The sequence below is a fragment of the Sinocyclocheilus grahami genome, unplaced genomic scaffold (genome assembly GCF_001515645.1).
Source record: "Sinocyclocheilus grahami isolate Dianchi unplaced genomic scaffold, SAMN03320097.WGS_v1.1 scaffold387.1, whole genome shotgun sequence".
NCBI lineage: Eukaryota > Metazoa > Chordata > Actinopteri > Cypriniformes > Cyprinidae > Sinocyclocheilus > Sinocyclocheilus grahami.
This window is the reverse complement of record NW_015505566.1, coordinates 357,379-380,729: the sequence shown is the minus strand read 5'-3', so window position 1 is coordinate 380,729 and position 23,351 is coordinate 357,379. Positions and strand designations below refer to the sequence as shown.

The 23,351-nt window shown below is 35.2% G+C and overlaps 1 protein-coding gene across 2 annotated transcripts in view; it reads right to left on the bottom strand.

Moving 5' to 3' along the window:
- Positions 1–8,460: 8,460 nt before the first annotated feature.
- The window catches only part of slc66a2 (solute carrier family 66 member 2), a 53,053-nt gene continuing 38,162 nt past the window's right edge, over positions 8,461–23,351 (bottom strand). For both annotated transcript variants that reach the window (XM_016231303.1, XM_016231304.1), the window contains one exon: positions 8,461–8,835. In XM_016231303.1, coding sequence (XP_016086789.1) covers positions 8,628–8,835 — 208 coding nt within the window. In that variant the 3' untranslated portion in view covers positions 8,461–8,627. The remainder of the gene's footprint in view (positions 8,836–23,351) is intronic.

Below are 23,351 nucleotides of genomic sequence, written 5' to 3'. Positions count from 1 at the left end.
ATTATATTTTCCTTAAAATGTTCTTCCTAACTTCAGGCTTTATTGCTTTATTCTATATAACTGTGATGTTCTGCAAAACAACAAGCTTTAAAACACTTTTTTCTTACTGGTGAAAATCAGATGGTCAGATCTGTTTTCTCTCAGGTACATCGCAGTGTTAGCTTCACAGTGAACATTACTACAGCACTCTCCTCAACGTAGTCCATAATATCAACAACACAAATATATATTGACCCCATATAGTGGTTATTTTGGGAAAATCCCAGGTATTTTGAGCAGTAGGATTATAAAAAATATGTGCTAATATAAAATTTAATTAAGTAATTAAGACTATAAAATTGCAAAATAAATCTATCTATCAGTACTTTTTTACTTAAGTACATAAAGAATCAAGTACTTTTGTACTTTCACTCGAGTAAAATTGAAAAAGGAGTACTTTTACTCTTACTGGAGTAATATTTTATAATACGTATCTGTAGTTTTACTCAAGTGCTTGATTTGTGTACTTCGTCCACCACTGCATATTACAGACATGTTGATTTCTGGGGCGAAATGGCCAATCAGATGCGTTTCAGTTAGTCAGAGTCCACTCACCGCTCAAAACGCCAGTTTTTGTTCAGTCCTGAGTTCTGCAAACTCGCAATTCCTCTCATTATAATGAACAAAGTGTAGACACAATGTAAATAAGAAATTAGGCTAATTGTGCTATGTAGAGAGATTCATTGATTATAGCGGAATTTTCTTACATTGCGATAAACTTAAATGAGTGACAGCTTTTTAGTGATTAAGGGAGCGCTCTTTGCATGCTTTCTTGGCTATATATAGTCCATTCAGAATTTGAATAAAAGTTTTGTTTTTCATGCTGCTAAGAGGACCAATGTGGAGTAAATGCTGCAAAGTTTCGGAGGTGCACTGTCTGACATAGTGATAATCATATTAATGGACTGGACAAAATATGATATGTCAAAATAGATGTGCACATAGGCTAAAACCCTCACTAATTTCAGAAGCACTGATAGTGATTTGGTTCTTGAATAGTGCCTGATCCTTCCGGAGCTCCTCCGTGGGACTCAAGACCAGTCTGTGGCACATCTATCTATCTCTTTATATAGCCTATATATATATATATGCTATATAAAGAGATAGATAGATGCGCCACAGACTGGTCTGTGGTCTGGTCTGGTCTTTTTAAATTGACGCGACCTATATATATATATATATATATATATGGGTTGTGTCAATTTAAAAAGACAAAAATAGAGTCGCTCCAGGGGTGTGAGGTTTACTTGTGCAGCTCTTACCAGCTTGCCTCTGTTATACTCACTCCCCTGAATTTCACCCCCATCTGGGTCACGGCACCAATATAACTGGTCCTACTCACATCATGCATGAGAGGGATTCAAACAAGCATCAACTGGCACTGGAGGAGGGCAAGCTAACAGGGACTTTAAAACCTGCAGCCATTGATGCACCTCTTGGGAGTGAGGTTTACCTACACAGCTCTTACTTGCTGGCCTATGTTGCACATTTAATCCCATCCGGGTAACGGCACCAATAAAACTGGTCTATCAACTGGCATGGGTGACAGGTGCACTAACAAGGACACTAAAAACTACCAAGCCTCTTGAAGCCAGGGAAGTGAGGTTTACCTGCATAGCTCTTACTAGCTGGCCTATTTTACATGTGCAGCAGTTCTAAAGAGATTTGAGAGCTCAGCTGTCTCTGTCCCCATTCACTTCCATTGTATGGAAATGAGCAGCATGGACATTCGGTTAAATATTTCCTTTTGTGTTCCACTGAAGAAAGGCAATCATATGGGTTTGGAGTGGTATGAGGGTGACTGATGACTGAATTTTCATTAAGCTGGAGTTCCTGGTCGATGGATGCTCCTACCTGTGAAAGCTGTATGACTGTGAAGATTGCCATTTTATTTTGTATTCACCTTTAAGGTAAAATGAGCCTTTCTCTGGTGTCAGAGAATATAGTGTTACACTGTTCAAAACAGGCTATTAAACTTTAATTTATGCTCCTATATAGCTGATTTGCAATAACTATGTTTATGAAAACACATTTACACACGTTTCTGTATAGCTCTGCTTTTAGATGCCATGGTCTCAGGATCTGCCGGTTGTAGTAAACAGTAAAATACCCTTTAAAATAATAAAAGTTCCTTATTTTCAAATCTTGAGTGCTGATTTGTAAGCTAAATATATATGAGGATTCAAAGAAAAGACATTCATAAGAAAGGAAAGTGGTCCTCAACAGTCTTTAATTTTTCTGTTTTCATATTAGAACAGATGGAATTACTCAACCCATAAAGTCAAAAATAATTTCACTACTAAAAACAGTATTAAAAGTACCTTGGTATTACCATACTGTATGTCTTTAGACATTGTACAAGGGTATTCTTGACTACCATGTAATTACCATGGTATACCAATATAGTAATCATTCAATAGCATGGTATTACTATCTAACAACCTGCAGTAGGTTGAATATACTGAGTCCAGTATTGTGTCCGGAACATCTATTCCTAGAAGTGATTAAATATGTGTGACAGAGGGTCAGATTGTTGTGGTAGATAAATTCTTATTGATTCCACTGAGAGCCCTTTGCTCATGAAGGCATTGAGAGACCATGTGTGCTGCCAGTACAAACACTGCTATTATGACCACAGCTGTAATGAATGCACTCTCAGGTTTCTATTTTAATCAAATTGATTCAATGCCTGTATATTATACCATGTCCACAGCCTGAGACTTCAAGAAAGACTACAGAGCAATAATGGTCAAATGTCAACCCCATTTTATCTTTGGTATTCGCCTTATTGGGGATAACAAAAAACAGTAGATGATGTTGTTTGGTAAATGTGAATATTATTCATAAATTCTATGAATTTAAATATCTGACTCTATATTTATTTGATAAGCATCTCTGGAGGAACCTGACTGTAAAACATTCTAAAAGACTTTTAAATAAATCACTGAAAAATTCTAACCATCTATTAAATTTATATATATATATATATATGACAGCAATAGCCATACATATTTTAAAAAAATGTTTATTAACAAAACTTGCTATAAAAAGTAGCATTGACAATATGTAACCAAAAGTATCCAACTTAACATGAACAGAACATTTGGCTAGACAGACAGTAAACAAAAATAGCACTCAATAACTGCGAGTATCAATACTGTATGGAGTGCAGGGATAGAGTAAACCTATATATCGTCATGGGAACCAGAGTGTACATCAGGTGCATTCAACGGCAAAAATATTCAACCGAAGACAGTTTAAAATAATGGCAATATAGATAAAAACAAAAATCATATAAAGCAGTTATTTTATCAAAATACAGCACAAAGAGAAGCAATATTTAAATGAAGTCAAATACATAACTCAGAATAGAAGGTAAAAAAAAAGATTGAATAAGAAAACAGAAATAAATAACAGAGTTAGTAATAAAAAATGGTTGTCCTTTAAAAGATTACCCTCTTGTCTTTCTAATCTAAAAGGGGAGAGTTTTATCTGAGGTTTTATAGGATCAGTCCTTTTATCAGCCTTTTATATGATCTAGATAAAAAGAAAGTCATATCTTGTCATATCAAATCTATCATCAAATGCCATCAATTGTGTCAAACTGTTCCTCGTTAAACAATCCCAGCACAATTCAATATCTAACATATTGATAAGCAGCACCTCACTCATAACATTCACTGGCATGTGACATCCCAGACTATATGTACTGGACCAGTATTAATCAGCAAATAATCATTTTCTAAAAAAAGTATTTGTCATATTTTCCAGAAAACAAAAGGTTAAACAGTGTAATAAAGATAATTAAATGTAAAAAGTAAATTTAAAAATATATATGTGAAAAAATATATTCTCCAACATTTGGGGGGGGAAAAAGATTTAAAACAGCATAAATCTTTAAGCATAAGCCAAAACGTGATAACATGTATCATTTAAAATATAAATGATAAATATTTTCTGAAAAAAAAAAAAAGTCTTTGCTGTATGTAAACGTATCCTGTTTTAAGGATTTTTAAGTAAAAATTGTTTTCTTACAAAAGTAATTGTCTTGTCAAATAAAATAAAAAAGTAAACCATACATCAATCTTTAAGCATTGTTGTGGTAGATAAATTCTTATTGATTCCACTGAGAGCCCTTTGCTCATGAAGGCATTGAGAGACCATGTGTGCTGCCAGTACAAACACTGCTATTATGACCACAGCTGTAATGAATGCACTCTCAGGTTTCTATTTTAATCAAATTGATTCAATGCCTGTATATTATACCATGTCCACAGCCTGAGACTTCAAGAAAGACTACAGAGCAATAATGGTCAAATGTCAACCCCATTTTATCTTTGGTATTCGCCTTATTGGGGATAACAAAAAACAGTAGATGATGTTGTTTGGTAAATGTGAATATTATTCATAAATTCTATGAATTTAAATATCTGACTCTACATTTATTTGATAAGCATCTCTGGAGGAACCTGACTGTAAAACATTCTAAAAGACTTTTAAATAAATCACTGAAAAATTCTAACCATCTATTAAATTTATATATATATGACAGCAATAGCCATACATATTTTAAAAAAATGTTTATTAACAAAACTTGCTATAAAAAGTAGCATTGACAATATGTAACCAAAAGTATCCAACTTAACATGAACAGAACATTTGGCTAGACAGACAGTAAACAAAAATAGCACTCAATAACTGCGAGTATCAATACTGTATGGAGTGCAGGGATAGAGTAAACCTATATATCGTCATGGGAACCAGAGTGTACATCAGGTGCATTCAACGGCAAAAATATTCAACCGAAGACAGTTTAAAATAATGGCAATATAGATAAAAACAAAAATCATATAAAGCAGTTATTTTATCAAAATACAGCACAAAGAGAAGCAATATTTAAATGAAGTCAAATACATAACTCAGAATAGAAGGTAAAAAAAAAGATTGAATAAGAAAACAGAAATAAATAACAGAGTTAGTAATAAAAAATGGTTGTCCTTTAAAAGATTACCCTCTTGTCTTTCTAATCTAAAAGGGGAGAGTTTTATCTGAGGTTTTATAGGATCAGTCCTTTTATCAGCCTTTTATATGATCTAGATAAAAAGAAAGTCATATCTTGTCATATCAAATCTATCATCAAATGCCATCAATTGTGTCAAACTGTTCCTCGTTAAACAATCCCAGCACAATTCAATATCTAACATATTGATAAGCAGCACCTCACTCATAACATTCACTGGCATGTGACATCCCAGACTATATGTACTGGACCAGTATTAATCAGCAAATAATCATTTTCTAAAAAAAGTATTTGTCATATTTTCCAGAAAACAAAAGGTTAAACAGTGTAATAAAGATAATTAAATGTAAAAAGTAAATTTAAAAATATATATGTGAAAAAATATATTCTCCAACATTTGGGGGGGGAAAAAGATTTAAAACAGCATAAATCTTTAAGCATAAGCCAAAACGTGATAACATGTATCATTTAAAATATAAATGATAAATATTTTCTGAAAAAAAAAAAAGTCTTTGCTGTATGTAAACGTATCCTGTTTTAAGGATTTTTAAGTAAAAATTGTTTTCTTACAAAAGTAATTGTCTTGTCAAATAAAATAAAAAAGTAAACCATACATCAATCTTTAAGCATAAGCTAAAACATGATAATGTGTTAAAAATAATAATAATAATAATAATAATAAAGATATATAAACTTTTATGAGATACATAAAACTTTTTTACTGGAAAATGACAAATACTGTTGAAGAAAGTGATTTATTTGCAGTGTATTGTCATATTCAGTACTGATGGTTAACTGGATGCCTTCAAGTCATAAATCTTTTAATTAATGCCAAATATGATGCAAATACTGTATTTTAAGTCAAACTTTCTTTAAGAGATCAAAGTCAGTATATGAATCCAGTGATTTAGTATTTTGTCATACTAACTGAAATGATTGCATGTAAATGAACTTGGATTGCTATACATATCTCCAAAAATAACATTTGGGGAAGACACTTCCATCAAGTCATGTGTGAACTGTATGAGGATTGTCTCCTAAATACCAAAAGGAGAGGCGGTGTTTTTTTTTCTTGGTTCATAAAGACTCAGGGCTGTTCCTGTGCTCTTCACTACAGCAGGCTACTGAGGTAAAACCAGACTTCTCCAAATAAAACTGTATTAATCTCTTATAACAAAAGTATGATCTAGATAAACTGTTCCTCGTTAAACAATCCCAGCACAATTCAATATCTAACATATTGATAAGCAGCACCTCACTCATAACATTCACTGGCATGTGACATCCCAGACTATATGTACTGGACCAGTATTAATCAGCAAATAATCATTTTCTAAAAAAAAGTATTTGTCATATTTTCCAGAAAACAAAAGGTTAAACAGTGTAATAAAGATAATTAAATGTAAAAAGTAAATTTAAAAATATATATGTGAAAAAATATATTCTCCAACATTTGGGGGGGAAAAAAGATTTAAAACAGCATAAATCTTTAAGCATAAGCCAAAACGTGATAACATGTATCATTTAAAATATAAATGATAAATATTTTCTGAAAAAAAAAAAAGTCTTTGCTGTATGTAAACGTATCCTGTTTTAAGGATTTTTAAGTAAAAATTGTTTTCTTACAAAAGTAATTGTCTTGTCAAATAAAATAAAAAAGTAAACCATACATCAATCTTTAAGCATAAGCTAAAACATGATAATGTGTTAAAAATAATAATAATAATAATAATAATAAAGATATATAAACTTTTATGAGATACATAAAACTTTTTTACTGGAAAATGACAAATACTGTTGAAGAAAGTGATTTATTTGCAGTGTATTGTCATATTCAGTACTGATGGTTAACTGGATGCCTTCAAGTCATAAATCTTTTAATTAATGCCAAATATGATGCAAATACTGTATTTTAAGTCAAACTTTCTTTAAGAGATCAAAGTCAGTATATGAATCCAGTGATTTAGTATTTTGTCATACTAACTGAAATGATTGCATGTAAATGAACTTGGATTGCTATACATATCTCCAAAAATAACATTTGGGGAAGACACTTCCATCAAGTCATGTGTGAACTGTATGAGGATTGTCTCCTAAATACCAAAAGGAGAGGCGGTGTTTTTTTTTCTTGGTTCATAAAGACTCAGGGCTGTTCCTGTGCTCTTCACTACAGCAGGCTACTGAGGTAAAACCAGACTTCTCCAAATAAAACTGTATTAATCTCTTATAACAAAAGCTTTTACATTCATCCATCTGATGTCAGATACATTTCAGGTCATTCTGAGAGTCTGTAAGGCAAATGCTTTCATAAGCATAATGATTATCGTGGGCTAGCATGTAATGTATGCACATTGCACATGTGTAAATATAACTGCATATCTTTATGATATTGCATGTAAAGGTTGGTTCAATGTATATTTATACAGTGGCACCAAAAAAATCAGAACACGTCAAGGAATAGTTCAACCAAAAATGAAAATGTTCTGAAAATGTACTCACCCTCAGGCCACTTAAGATGTAGATGAGTTTCTTCATGGGAACAGATTTGGAGAAATGTAGCATTGCATCACTTGCTCACCAGTGGATGCTCTGCAGTGAATGGGTGCCGTCAGAATGAGAGTCCAAACAGCTGATAAAAATATCACAATAATCCACACCACTCCAGTCCACCAGTTATATTTAACATCAAACCAAATAAAATACAAATCATCTATCCATTATATTGCATTTCAGTGAAAAAGTCGTCTCGTCTGAATCAGAAGAGAAATATGCACAGATCAAACAGTGTTTACAAGCAAAAACAGTTCAAAACAAATATGTGCGTGGATTTTGATGTGAGAGGACAATAATATGGATTATGCACTCATATTTCAACTGGAAGCAATGGTTTAAAGTTAGAAAGTTTTAATGATGGATTTGTTTCTTACAAACACGCAGCTTTTCACTGCACAAGACAGTAACTGATGGACTGGAGTGGTGTGGATTATTGTGATGTTTTTATCAGCTGTTTGGACTCTCATTCTGACGGCACCCATGCAGAGGATTCATTGCTGAGCAAGTGATGTAACGCTACATTTCTACAAATCTGTTCCCATGAAGAAACAAACTCATCTACATCTTGGATGGCCTGAGGGTTACATAAAACATAAAAAATGTGGCATTCATTTAAAAAAAAAAAAACAAGATTAAAGAAGCACAAAAAAGTAAATTGGCAGAGGATTCATTGCTGAGCAAGTGATGAAACGCTACATTTCTACAAATCTGTTCCCATGAAGAAACAAACTCATCTACATCTTGGATGGCCTGAGGGTTACATAAAACATAAAAAATGTGGCATTCATTAAAAAAAAAAAAAAAACAAGATTAAAGAAGCACAAAAAAGTAAATTGTGAGAAAAGATCTAGCATCATAGTTTGATGTTGTGTGTCTATTACAATGACATTCAGACATATTTATTGTGACCTAAGAACCCAAATACGTTTTGGGGACACTGTATAAAGATCCTGTATGTATGCAGATGTATGCATCGTAATATAGATTTGAGCACATTGTGTGAAGCGAGGGTGTTTCATAGGGCCTTGGCGCTGGTGGTGTGTGTGGTGTGTGAGATGGGTTTCTGTGGGTAGCGGCTGTAGTAGTACACTTGGAAGAGAATGGCGAAGTCCACACACACCTGAAGGAGGCCGCAGATCCAGAACTGCATGGGAGCCTGAGTCAACAGGAAGTAGCCTGTCTTGAAAGTGTCTCCACTGGTCCACATCAACACCATCTTAATACTGGAGGGACAGGAAGTGCGAGAGAGAGTGTTATTAAAGTCTGGAGACGTGAGAAAGAGAGAGGCAGATCAAACCATGGAATTCAATAGGGTGTCCTTTCTTTTTCACATGACTGTATATATAATTTTTTTTTTTTTAGCAGAAATCTTTAAGCAAACTGATACAAATTTAAGATATATGTCTAATGACATATAAAGAAAAAGTCTAATGTAAATGTGTCCTATTTTTTTCTACTGAAAAAACAAATCACAAAAACACAATTTAAGTTAGTTTTTTTTTTTTGGTATTATATAGTCATACTCTGGGCTGAGAAAGAGAGAGGCGTTTTGAGCAAAAACTTGAAAAATTGAGAGAACAGGCAAACGTGCAGGATAAGTTACATTTAAAAGGAGAGTTCACCCAAAAATGAAAATTAGCCCATTATTTACTCACCCTCAAAGCATCCTAGGTGTATATGACTTTCTTCTTTCAGAAAAATCCAGTCGGAGTTATATAAAAAATTTACTTTGATCTTTCAAGCTGTTTAATGGCAGTCAGCAGGTGTTGCAGTGCATCAGTCCAAAAGAAGTGAAATAAAGCGCATCCATCCATAATAAAAAGTGGCTCACACGGCTCCGGGGGGTGAACAAAGGCCTCCTTTAGTGAATCCATGCATATTTGTAAGAAAATATCTATATTCAAAACGTAATAATCACTTTAATGTAGCTTGCGCCAGCAGTTGTACACGGAAGCAGCTCCGGGAGCATGACGTAGAAGGTCAGCGTTGCGCATGCGCCGGTGAGTCTTGTGAAAACCAACGTTTGTTTACAGGAGCAAAGGAAGCAAAGTTTCCTTACTTTAGCAAAGCAAAACCAGTCTCCTCTTGGCTTATATCGAAATCCCCCGACATTCTTCTTTACAAATCCTCGATTTGTACTTCTAATTAGTGACCATTGTTTTGTTTTGATCTCTCTGCTACGCTTCCGCGTTCGTCACTTCTGAGCGGTGCATGCACAAAGCCGACCTCATACGTCATTCACCCAGAGCTGCTTCCGTGTACAACAGAGAGCGCAAGCCACATTAAAGTGATTATTACATTTTAAAATGTGTTATTTTTCTTACAAAAACGCATTGATTCGCTACAGGAGGCCTTTTTTCATCCCCCGAAGCCGTGTGAGGCACTTTTTATTATGGATGGATGCGCTTTATTTCACTTCTTTTGGACTGATACACTGCAACACCCGCTGACTGCCATTAAACAGCTTGGAAGATCAAAGATAATTTTTAATATAACTCTGACTGGATTTGTCTGAAAGAAGAAAGTCATATACATCTAGGATGCCTTGAGAGTGAGTAATTCATGAGCTAATTTTCATTTTTCGGTGAACTAACCCTTTAAGTTTCAATACTTTTTTTTTGCTTCAGTTGCCTAAAAATTACACTTTCTATGTCTAATTTCTACAAAATTTCTCACAATAGTGAGAGGACATGAGGGTGGCTGGAGTGATATGGGTTTGGTCTTTATAACCACCACCTCTATAAAAAGAGGATGAGGCTTTTCATAATATCTGTCATTAGTTGGGAAAGGACAGGCGTAACATTGAGGCCTGACAGTTACAGTGTTCCCACAGGCCGGCTCCATCTGCTCCGCCTGTGGGTCTCATGCTCTTCTCAACGCTTTGTTTCTCACACTTGAAAAAAAGTACAAGATCACACATCCTACTGTAAAGGATTATACCGTCATCATTTACTCACAGTATTCCTTCCATTGAGCACAAAAGGAGAAATTTTGAAGAATGTGCTGGTCACTCTTTTCCATTCAATTACCATGAATGGAGACTGAAGCTTTCAAGCTTAAAAAAAAGTATCATGTCGGCGCTGATAGCCTTGTGGGCAGCACTTGACATACAATGCCGCTGCGCTACAGGTGTCCCGAGTTCGAATCCCGGCTCGTGAACCTTTACTGATCCCACCACCTCTCTCTCTTTCCCCTATTTCTTCCTGCCACTACACTGTCCTATCTAAAATAAAGGCAAAATGCAAAAAATAAAAAATAAAAAGTTTCATAAAGCTAGTCCATGCAACTCATACAGTATATTCCAACTCTTCTGATAGCTTTGTGTAAAAAAAACAACAACAAAAAACAGACAGAAACTTAGGTCAATATTAACTGATAACCCTAATTGTATTGAACATGTACTTGTAGTGTACTTCAAATTTTAAACGAGTATTTAAAAAAGAGATAATATTAATTAAATAAAAGGCCACTTAAATATATTTAAAGAGAGACACTTTCATGACTGTTTCTTAACACACTTAAGTTGACTTTTTAAAAATGCAATTTGTAAAAATGTCAAATTTATATAGTAATTGATTATAAATTTTAACTAGAGTGTTATTCAATACAATTACTTATGAAGTTATAATATATTTTAAATGTACTAAGTTTCAATAGTAATGACATTAAATTATATTTTAGTTTATCATAAATGCATGCCAGTACTCTTCAACCATATTTCAAAGACGATAGAAGTAATTATGAAATTACATATAAAGATGTGGATCTAAAGTTCAACTAATTGCATTTAAACTATAAAACGTTTGCATTTAATTGCAATTAACATTCAAAGAAGTGTCCAAAAGCAAAAGTTCATTTTTTAAGCATATTTTTTCTGTAATAATTAGCCTTTAAAAGTAAGCTAAAGTGTATTATTTCACAAGGGAATATTCCCCTCAAATGAGCTGTTAACCTCCAAAACCAGATCACTGAGTTTGTGGGTTGAGATCCAGATCAGTCTGATTCAGTTTTGTGACAAGAATCATTAAAATAGCGAATCACTAAAAAGATCCAATTTGAAAGCCTGGTCTGTTCATCAACTGGAACATCACTACTTTTCACATGAATGCAAAACTAATTACATTTCCTCAACCAAATCTACACTCTAAAAAATGGGTTAAAAAGGGACAGCGCTGGGTTAAAAAGGGACAAACCCAGCTATTGGGTTGTTCTGACCCAGCGGTTGGGTTCAAAACAACCAAACCGTTGGGTCAAAACAACCAAACCGTTGGGTCAAAACAACCCAATAGCTGGGTCAAAACAACCCAATAGCTGGGTCAAGACAACCCAATAGCGGGTTCAAAACAACCCAACCGCTGGGTCAAAACAACCCAAGAGCTGGGTCAAAACAACCCAATAGCTGGTTCAAAACAACCCAATAGCTGGGTCAAAACAACCCAATAGCTGGGTCAAGACAACCCAATAGCGGGTTCAAAACAACCCAACCGCTGGGTCAAAACAACCCAAGAGCTGGGTCAAAACAACCCAATAGCTGGTTCAAAACAACCCAATAGCTGGGTCAAAACAACCCAATAGCTGGGTCAAGACAACCCAATAGCGGGTTCAAAACAACCCAACCGCTGGGTCAAAACAACCCAAGAGCTGGGTCAAAACAACCCAATAGCTGGTTCAAAACAACCCAATAGCTGGGTCAAAACAACCCAATAGCTGGGTCAAGACAACCCAATAGCGGGTTCAAAACAACCCAACCGCTGGGTCAAAACAACCCAAGAGCTGGGTCAAAACAACCCAATAGCTGGTTCAAAACAACCCAATAGCTGGGTCAAAACAACCCAATAGCTGGGTCAAGACAACCCAATAGCGGGTTCAAAACAACCCAACCGCTGGGTCAAAACAACCCAAGAGCTGGTTCAAAACAACCCAACCGCTGGGTCAAAACAACCCAATAGCTGGGTTTGTCCATTTTTAACCCAGCGCTGGGTTATATTTAACCCAGCATTTTTTAGAGTGTATGATATGGCATAAGAAGACTTGGTATTTCTCATGCATATTTTTATGGTGCAATATCATTTTGGAGCTTGACAGTCCCACTCACTTTAATCAAAGCAAAAAAAGAGTGACCAGGATATTCTTCAAAACTTCACTTTTTGTGTTCCACTGGAGAAAGAAAGGTTTGGAATTACATGAGGGCGAGTAAATAAGTTTCAGTACTGGGTGAATGATAGCTTTAAGATCTCTCCTCAAGTGCAGAAACCTTTGTGTAAACCTATTCAAACATTGAGAATGGCTTACATTTTAGGAAGGAGAATAAACAAACTTCCTTTGTTTGGCCATATTTGGTGCATCAGCAACTTCACGCAGAACTGCACAGCAGTTTTTCATTTCCAGCCGCAGACTGAAAGAGGGATTTCAGTGTGTGTACCACACACACACACATGGACACACACACACACACACACACACACTATTTGACTGGGGTAAAACTAATTCCACCTGCATAAAGCTGTTCCACCATTGCTGTTTCGTAATAAACAAATAAATTATTCAAGCTGTGCATCTTACTTTTAGATTTCCCAGAATACAGTGTTCCACACCACACCAATTATTCATTTCAGATTTGGCTTTTTTTTCTTTCTTTCTTTCCTTTTTTTGGCATAATACAGGACATTTTACTGTGAATTAAATGTCAATAAACAGCCTGAATGTATGATGGTGTGTGTTGACATTAACATGAGTAAATACAATTTGACCAAGTAGTATTTGTTACTGTAACAATATCCCTGTTAACCTGTTAATCAGATGGTAGCTTTCTGAACGGAGTTCAGGGAAAGCTGGAAGTCAGGATTAGAGACAGGATTTGGGATGGTGTTGAGTTTAGGGATAGAGGTTAGGACTAGATTTGTTATTCTCCAGTCAACAACAGATACTGATGCAGGAAGTCGCCCTACCTGGTAATTACATTGTGTACATACATATATGTAAAATTAATAATTGTATTCAGCAAGGACACTTTAAACTGATCAAAAGTGACTGTAAAGGCATTTATAATAAAGGTCAATCAGTATATCACCGAGACTGATATATCAGCCAATTTGGCAGCCAAAAAGTGTTGTAAGCCGTTTTTTTCTGACAGTGATGGGTTTTATTTTGACAGCACTAAGAAGGCCAGCACTTGAATGCAGACATGAGTGTACTCTTTAAACCCTTGATTTCAAACAATGCTGCACTATATGCAGTTAGCCGCTGTTATATTTGTGTCATATGTCACTGTGCACAACAATGTATGTAAAATTAGTGTTACCTGGTCTTTATTTGAGAAAATATGACACTTTCTGAGCACACTTACTGTTCTGTTCCTTTTTATTCATGTTTTTTACATTTTATTTAAATTTCTTAATTTGTGAAGAACACTATTACTAATAGGATTACGGAATCAAGATGTTGCGAAAGCAAACATCTGTTTATTTTACAGATGTTTACCAAGTGCAAGTAATTTTTTTCATATTGACTAATTTTACAATTATTTCTAATTAAAAAAAAATCTACATTTCATTGTAGCAACTGTTATGCATGTTATTTAAATGTAATGGTATAATATCACATTATATCGGCCACTGGTCACCCTGCTCTCGAAGTTATCGTTATTGACCATCCAAAAAAAAATAAAAAAACATTGGTCAAACAATAATGTTGCAAAAGAGGTTTTTGTGACACTGAAGACTGAAGTAATGGCTGCTGAAAATTCAGCTTTGCATTAAAGGAATAAATACAAATTAAATTACATTCAAAAAGAAAACGGTTATTTTAAACTGTAAAAATATTTCACAATTTTACTGAATTTTTCATCAAAATCTAAATGCTGACTTGGTGAGCAGAAGACACTTCTTTAAAAAAAAAAATCATACCAACCCCTAAACTTTTGTATGATAGGATATATGCACACTGAAATATATAAGTTTGAAAATTGAATGCAAAGACTGTGTATCTTCAAAGTAGATTAAACAGCTGGGTGTGAAGAACAAAACAAAGCTGGAGAAAAGAAAACAGAGTATAAAAGACTGAACAAATCTTTTCTTGCCCAAAAGAAATGGAGTCAGGTGGGGTTGCAGGCAGAGAGCCGAGGTAAACACGGTTTTCTCCTATTTGTTTGGCTCTGTGTTACACTCAAAGCAGAGCTGAGAGCGAGCCTGATCCACGGCATCTGATAAAAGGCCACTCTAAGAGCTTAAAGAGATGAAAGAGTGCTCTCAGTGCCGCCGGGCCACAGCGATCGTCCCTGTGATACAGTAATAAACCACTCGACACTCCACACAACAGCACAGTTTAATGAGTGTGAGCGATGATGTGCACAGGGTCATGACCAGTTACATCATTAAAGGCGAAATATGTACGTTTACCACCCTAGCGATGTAATGGTATAATATCACATTATATCGGCCACTGGTCACCCTGCTCTCGAAGTTATCGTTATTGACCATCCAAAAAAAAATAAAAAAACATTGGTCAAACAATAATGTTGCAAAAGAGGTTTTTGTGACACTGAAGACTGAAGTAATGGCTGCTGAAAATTCAGCTTTGCATTAAAGGAATAAATACAAATTAAATTACATTCAAAAAGAAAACGGTTATTTTAAACTGTAAAAATATTTCACAATTTTACTGAATTTTTCATCAAAATCTAAATGCTGACTTGGTGAGCAGAAGACACTTCTTTAAAAAAAAAAAAAATCATACCAACCCCTAAACTTTTGTATGATAGGATATATGCACACTGAAATATATAAGTTTGAAAATTGAATGCAAAGACTGTGTATCTTCAAAGTAGATTAAACAGCTGGGTGTGAAGAACAAAACAAAGCTGGAGAAAAGAAAACAGAGTATAAAAGACTGAACAAATCTTTTCTTGCCCAAAAGAAATGGAGTCAGGTGGGGTTGCAGGCAGAGAGCCGAGGTAAACACGGTTTTCTCCTATTTGTTTGGCTCTGTGTTACACTCAAAGCAGAGCTGAGAGCGAGCCTGATCCACGGCATCTGATAAAAGGCCACTCTAAGAGCTTAAAGAGATGAAAGAGTGCTCTCAGTGCCGCCGGGCCACAGCGATCGTCCCTGTGATACAGTAATAAACCACTCGACACTCCACACAACAGCACAGTTTAATGAGTGTGAGCGATGATGTGCACAGGGTCATGACCAGTTACATCATTAAAGGCGAAATATGTACGTTTACCACCCTAGCGACACCAAACCACTGGAAAAAATAAAGATTGTTTCCCAACATATTTCCTAAACACCTGGACAGCTTGTTTTGCACCATAGTTGCACTACTGACGCAAAGCATGCCTCATATTGTAGACAACTGAAGACAACATAAAACTGCTTACACAAACACTGTAATACTGAGTTACAGTATTACAGATCTGTAATATAGATTTTCATTTGAAGCACTGAATCTACTCTATTTCCCAAAAAGTTTCCTCTTTCAAAGTAAACAAAACAAAAACAAACTAAACAAAACCAAGACAAACAAAACACCAAACAAAAACAAAACAAAATGAAAAACACAACAAAACAAGACAAAGAAACACAACACAACAAAAACAAAAAACACGAGAAAATAAAACAAAAAAAGGTAAAATAATGTTATAAATTACTTTATTATATACTTGGTGTTATGTCAGACAGCTTGTTTTGCACCATAGCTGACCTGCTGACCAAAATCATGCCTCAAATGGCAGACAACTGTAAACAATCCCATCATGCACTGCAATATGCTTTTCCATTTCTGATAAACATTTCCATCAAAGATGGCAAGTATTGAAAGAAAATAGTTTGAGCCAGTTAAAAATGAACATTTTATTGCAATGATTAAAATGCAAATAATTAAAAAAAAAAATGTTTCCCCCAAATAATTTTAAATCAAATTAATATTTCATACCCACATGTTTATTCATTTGGTAAGTAGCCGTGTAATAAGTGTGATAATGTAATAATGTGTAAGCTAGTGTACAAGGTGATAAAAGACTCATGACAACTTAATTTTTTATCACGACAGTCAGAGAGTATGAATAAAATGAGAAGAAATATTTATTTACTAATATATATTTATTATTTAATGTTTCACATAAAACTAAATATCTTATAACATCTATAATACTCAGAATTTCATCGGAAGCACTAAGGCGAAACTAAACAAAAACAAAATAAAACTAAAAATGACACAAAAACCCAAACCAAAACACTCTCTCTTCTAAAATAACATTTTACATCAATTTATATAATCAATTGGTAAGTAGCCATGCAATGTGTGATAATGTACAATCAGCTGATTTGTGTAAAATAAAACCATCATGAAATAAATGCTTGTGTTGCCCGGCATTACACCTTAAATCAGAGAAAATGTGTTTTCAGAAGAGATACTAGAACTATCAAAAACAGAAGACAGAAGACTCTGTTTCTCTGACTAAAGAAAATATCTTCATTAATCAGATTAACCAAAAACTAGGTTTTTGGTTAATAGAAAAAAAAGAGAGCAGTGATCAATATTAACAGCTGCCATGGAAACCGTCAGGAATCAGGAGGCTGAGGGTTGCCATGGCTTCCATGATACAGTATAAACAAATCCGTCTTTCCATCCTGACTTCGAGCCTAACAGCCAGACTCCTGCAACAGTTACCAGAGAATCACAACAAATACTGTAAGTGCAGCAGCACTGCAACACTATGCTGGTTGCCACTACAAACAACGACTAACCCTAGAGAAACATGAGGCTGGTAAAGCCACACTAACATCCAAGAGACAGCACAGATTAGCACATCAAAAACATATTATTAATATTCTATAAACTGGACGAGAAGGTGTTTTCTTATTTATTTCTGTTAACCATAAATACACATTTTGAGAAACTACAATTTTGTGGTTGTTAAGGTACATTTTAAATCACTTTATTATTATTATTATTATGTATGTATTTATTTTTCACGATTAATGCATTCGGTTCCAGGAAAGAAAGCAAATGAAATGCGTGTAACTGGGTTTGGCATTTTGTGTGAATGACACAAAGAACAGAATGTGGCCACGTTCACACAGCAGCAGAATACGGTTGTCAGCCCTGTATTTGAGTCCTTAATACGGTTACGTTCACACACAGTACAGTTATTTTCAGGCGTGACAACCGCATTCTGTAACCGAACTCACACCCGTAAATTTTCAGGATTCACAACCGCATTCTCGGAAAACCCGCGCGGTGTGAACGGAACCGGACTGGACAAATAGTTGTCTGTCACGTTATACAGTGCGAGAGAGAGCCACTCTGCCGCACAAAAGCCTACGAGTTGCGTGTTTTCATGTGCGGTTTCAGTAACTTCTTTATTTTATGTCACTTCAGTGACGGAGAAATGAGCTGTGTGTCTTTGTGAACTTTGATTTTACTTTGGTCACTCTTATAATTAATAATAATTAATAATAATTAATAATTTATGCATTTAGCAGACGCTTTTATACAAAGCGACTTACAGTGCATTCAGGCTATACATTTTTACCAGTATGTACTCTTGCTATGGTAACTGGTAAGACTCCCGTTGCATGTTCAAACAGACAGTATTCGAGACGCTACTGTAAGCTGCTGTGTGAACGGGACATTTCGAGACTCACACCTGTAAGTAAATGCGGTTGTCAATCCCGAAAACTGACAGTCTGAACGTAGCCATAAAGTCGGGGCCGGTTCTAGACATGTGGAGACAATTTAAATGTTGTATATTTTAACACATTACTATCTTTAATGTTTTTGAAAGAAGTCTCTAATGCTCATCAAGCCTGCATTTATTTGATCAAAAATACAGAAAAAAATGAAGTTGTGAAATATTACTACAATTTAAAATAATGGTTTTCTATTTTACTATACTTTAAAATATAATCTTTTTCTGTGATGCAAAGCTGAATTCTCATCATTCATTACTCCAGTTACATGATCCTTCAGAAATGCTGATTTATTAACAATATTTTATAACCTGTAATACTTTTTTCAGGATTTTTTGATGATTAAAAAGGTGTTTAAAAATAAAAAAAAAATAGAAATATTTTGTCTTTACTATCACATTTTTTAAAATCAATTTAACACATCCTTGCTGAATATTACTGTTTTTTTTTTTATTAAATAAATGCAGGCTTGATGAGCAAAAACATTACAAATAGTAATGTGTCCAAATTACGTGTTTAAAAATAAAAAAAAATAGAAATATTTTGTCTTTACTATCACTTTTTTAAAATCAATTTAACACATCCTTGCTGAATATTACTGTTTTTTTTAATTAAATAAATGCAGGCTTGATGAGCAAAAACATTACAAATAGTAATGTGTCCAAATTACTGTATGTACATATTAACCAAACTTTATCTAAAGTAATCTCTTTTTTGTTTGTTGAGGATGTTATTATAGCCAATTATTGTTATTATTTGTTCAGTAATTTATTCACAGCTCCTGAATACCACTTCAGTAAACGCACATCAGTGCTTTTATCATTTCTTTAGCTGCGGTATGGGCAGGATTTCCCCCTCCCATTTGATCAATATTGACTACAGATATCGTCCTATTATTAATATTAATAATATGATATTATGTATTGCATTGTTACCTTAAAGATGCACTATATACACAAATCAAATGGATGTGAAAGAGACGGCACTTCTTAGCAGAAAAGATGTTAATTTCTAGTTAGTTTTCTAGCTAGTTCTAGTTAGTTGAAACTGAAATGAACGGTTATGTTGGAGCAGTAATGTAATAATCAGCAGAATTTAGAAGACACACACTGAGGTCCTTTTTTTTAAACATTAAAAAATGTTTTAGTGTGTTTGCTTTTTGACTTTGAATACAAACTTTTTAGCTTTTACTTTTGTAGCTATTTTGCTAGTCAGCTCCCGACGCGATGTCATTCATTGTACCTGCAAATTGAAAGCGTTGTGTCAACGGCGCTCTCTTAAAGGGGTCATATGATGCTTTTTTAAAGATCATTATTTTGTGTATTTGGTGTAACAGAATATGTTGACATGCTTTAATGTTCAAAAAACACATTATTTTTCAAATACTGTACATTATTGTAGGTCCTCTATGCCCCGCCTCTCTCAAACGCTTCGTTTTCTACAAAGTCCCTCCTTCCGACAAGCGCAGTCTGCTCTGATTGGCCAGCTGACCCAGTGCATTGTGATTGGCCGAACACCACAAGCACTCGTCGGAAATGTAACGCCCCTTACCATAATCGCAGCTTCAGCTTTCAAAATAAATGTAAAGACAGTAAATAATGTCATTAGTTTTACCATCAGTTCAAGCCCGAAAGGGCAACAGACACAGTAATGATGCAGTACACAAGCCACGGTTAAGAGAGCTCACTCCACTGTGATGTGACGCTGGCTGTCTGTCTCTCTCTCTCTCTCTCTCTCTCTCTCTCTCTCTCTCTCTCTCGCTCTCTCGCGCCCGCTCTCTGCGCAAAACTCATTTGAACAGTCAATAGCAAATACTTAAACTAATAACAAAACAGTAGCTGATTCAGAAGCGCCAGATTGTCATAGCAAAGTCAGAATTACCTCCTCTCCTAGGTTCACGAAACGGTCGTCCATAAAATGCATTGCTGTTCTGTTGTTTGCTTTCGCCTAGAAACACACAGCGTCTCCCTGACATGCTGCTTCAACACTAACTGCGGTTACTGAAACCATGCCTTCTTTCTTTGCGTGAACATTTGGGTGCATTATGCAAATATTTCCACATAGTGAGGTAGATATGTGGGGGCGTGTTATAACAAGCCGTTTTAGGGGGGCGTGGCAGAGTCTTAACTTTGATAAAGAATATCTCTTTGGTTTTGAGACTTTAGTCTTTGCAACTTCAGGGATCTTATCTATGCACAATCAGCTTGTAACACTCCAAAGAGAAAGGAAAACTTGAAATCGCACCATATGACCCCTTTAAACTCGTAATAAAGCGGTGAATGATCGGTCCAGAAATTATGCTGATCGACAGAACAAGTTTATATTTATAATACATTGCAATCACTCCAAAATAGATGATGCAAACTCACACACCTGCATTAGGAGCTGTAATTCTTTGCATGCCTATTTAGCCTTTTTATTCATGCTACCTGAAGGATGTTTTCATTACAGCAAACAATCAGAAGGCGGGACCCGCTCTGAATCGACAACATTAATTGGTTTAATTGCAGGTGAGTGACAATTCAACTATATCCAATGAACAATAAGGCTAGTATTTTGCTGCCTCTCTTGACTGGTGGACTTGCGTATAGCAGGTGTTACGGTTATGGAGGCTCCGCCTCAAAGCCCTGAGGTCCTAGGCCAGGGGTCTCCAAACTTGGTCCTGGAGGGCCGGCGTCTTGCAGAGTTTAACTCTCTCTCTCTCTCCGAATTCTGCAATAGTTCAATAAAAAAAAACACCCATTTCCCCATATTTTATGAATGTTTGTGTAAGACTGATGTTTTTGCTGTTAGGCCTCAATCTTCTGCTAATGTTCTTTTTGTGAGTGATATTTAATTTTTCATTCATCTGTGATGATTATCACCATATCTTGGTGCAAAATTACTTTACTTTTGTTAAAAGTACTATCTATTGATTCTTTTTTATACAGATGTCAGTCAGACCCTAATTCCCACGATCTTCCTAATATCACAGAGCCCGACTTTTGACTTCTTTTTGACAGTAAAAAAAAATTCCAAACCCAACCCAAACCTAAAACAAAAATCACACAACCCAAAAAACAACCAGACCAAACCAAAACAAAACTAAATCAAACAAATAACCAAACCAAACAAAAAAAACAATAAAATCTAAATAAAAAAAAACACAAAATCACAAAAACAAAACAAACAATAAACAATAAAATCACAAAACAAAAACAAACCAGAAGAGAACAAAAGCAAACAAAATGAAAAAAAAAACAAAACAAACAAAACAAATAAAAAAAGTGAAGTTTAGTCAAATAAAAGAATGTGTTGTGTACTGTAAAGGACTCAGACCTTGGGCAATCAAAGGCAGTAGGAGAGTGAACAACAGAAGGCAATCAAAAGTCCTGCCTGAGCGTCTCTAGCTGAGAGGATGTGTCAGATGTCAACGGCATGAACACGCCACCAACAGCCTGAGAAACAGGGTGTTCGACATAAAGCAGTCATTACAAACACACTGCTGTGAAATACTGCTGTCCTGCACAGCTTCTCCCGACAGAAGTGTGGAGGGCAACTTCCTTTTGTGGGAGCGTTCAATTCACCCAGCCTCAAATCTACAGGAACGCACAACTTAATGAATGGTTTGTTTGCAGCCCGTGGATACAAGCCAGCCTGCTGCTCAGTAAATACATATATGAAACTAGAGCTGGCTGCTATTGCAGGGCAGCCACGAGATAATTCACACGACTAAATAAGGCAACTCGAACTAACAGGACTCTGGCGGTGAACCTTATAAGGCCGGCTGTGGGGGTCACCGCTTTCCCTCCCATTGCGATTCATTAACGTTCAACTGATGGACGACAAAATAGAGTAACATGAGACCAGAGATTCGTTCACAGCAACAGTTGCCAGGTAGACAGCCCACTCTGAAACAACTAACAATGGCTGAATAACTACAAAAAAAAAGAAAAGAAAAAAAAGAATGGGGGAAAACAATATAAGATGGAACGTTTTACCATTTGTTTTGATCAGTGCAGCAAAAAATAAAAAATAAAAATTCTTGATTCAATTTAGTCTTGTAATACAAGGCTGTCTCCAGGAGATAAATCGTGAGAGATTGTGGAGGATCTACACTGAACACTGTGTGGATATGAATCTGATATGATCGCAGTGGAAGTGAACATAAATTACTTTAGGTTCAGTGTGACATTCAGGGAACATAAACCAGATAAAGCAGCAGAACAGTGCTGTCCTTAAGACAGATGGAAGTTTTTGAAGGTCTCTGGCCTCAACGATGCAAAGACAAATCTGTAAAACTGCTCACTGCGGTAGCTCATCATCACTGATTTAAATGCATACATGCCTCATTGTAAAATTCATTGCCTTATGCTTACATGTTTTTACTTTTTTACTAAGCCTAATTTGTATATAATATTCTATAACTTCCCGCTAAACCTAATTTGTATATTTTAAAGGTCAATGTTGGGGAAAGTTACTTTTCAGCAATAATAAAATAAAACACAAATGTTATGTTTATCTAAAGTTATTTTTGCTTATTAGTGTGGTTGAATTGGATCATCGAAGGTCAGCAGCAAAGACATTAATTAAAAAATGGGATTAAATACATAAAGGATATTTGTGTTATTTAACATATTTAATTATTGCTGGTTTGCACCATATTCTGAGTTTGCATTTCAATGTTTTTATTCATTTTGAGAAAAACTGAATGTGTTTTTGTGTAAGTCAGATGAGTAAATGCATGTTGATATTTAGTCTAGAACTACAGTAAGCATCATGTTCACAGAGCGCACACAACGCCTCTCCACTTCCTATTTTTCTCAACATGGGGACAGGAGAGCTGTCAGTCAATAAACGGGAAAATAAAGTAACTGGCTTTACTTATTTGAAAAAGTAACTTTTCTTGTCAATTAAAAAGTAATGTGTTACTTTACAAGTTACTTGAAAAAAGTAATCTGATTATGTAAATATATAGTTCACTATGAAACTCTAGATGGTGCAGGCTGACGGTTGTTAAAGTAACTGATGATATTCAGAGAGTAAACGACTTGGCACAAGCTGAT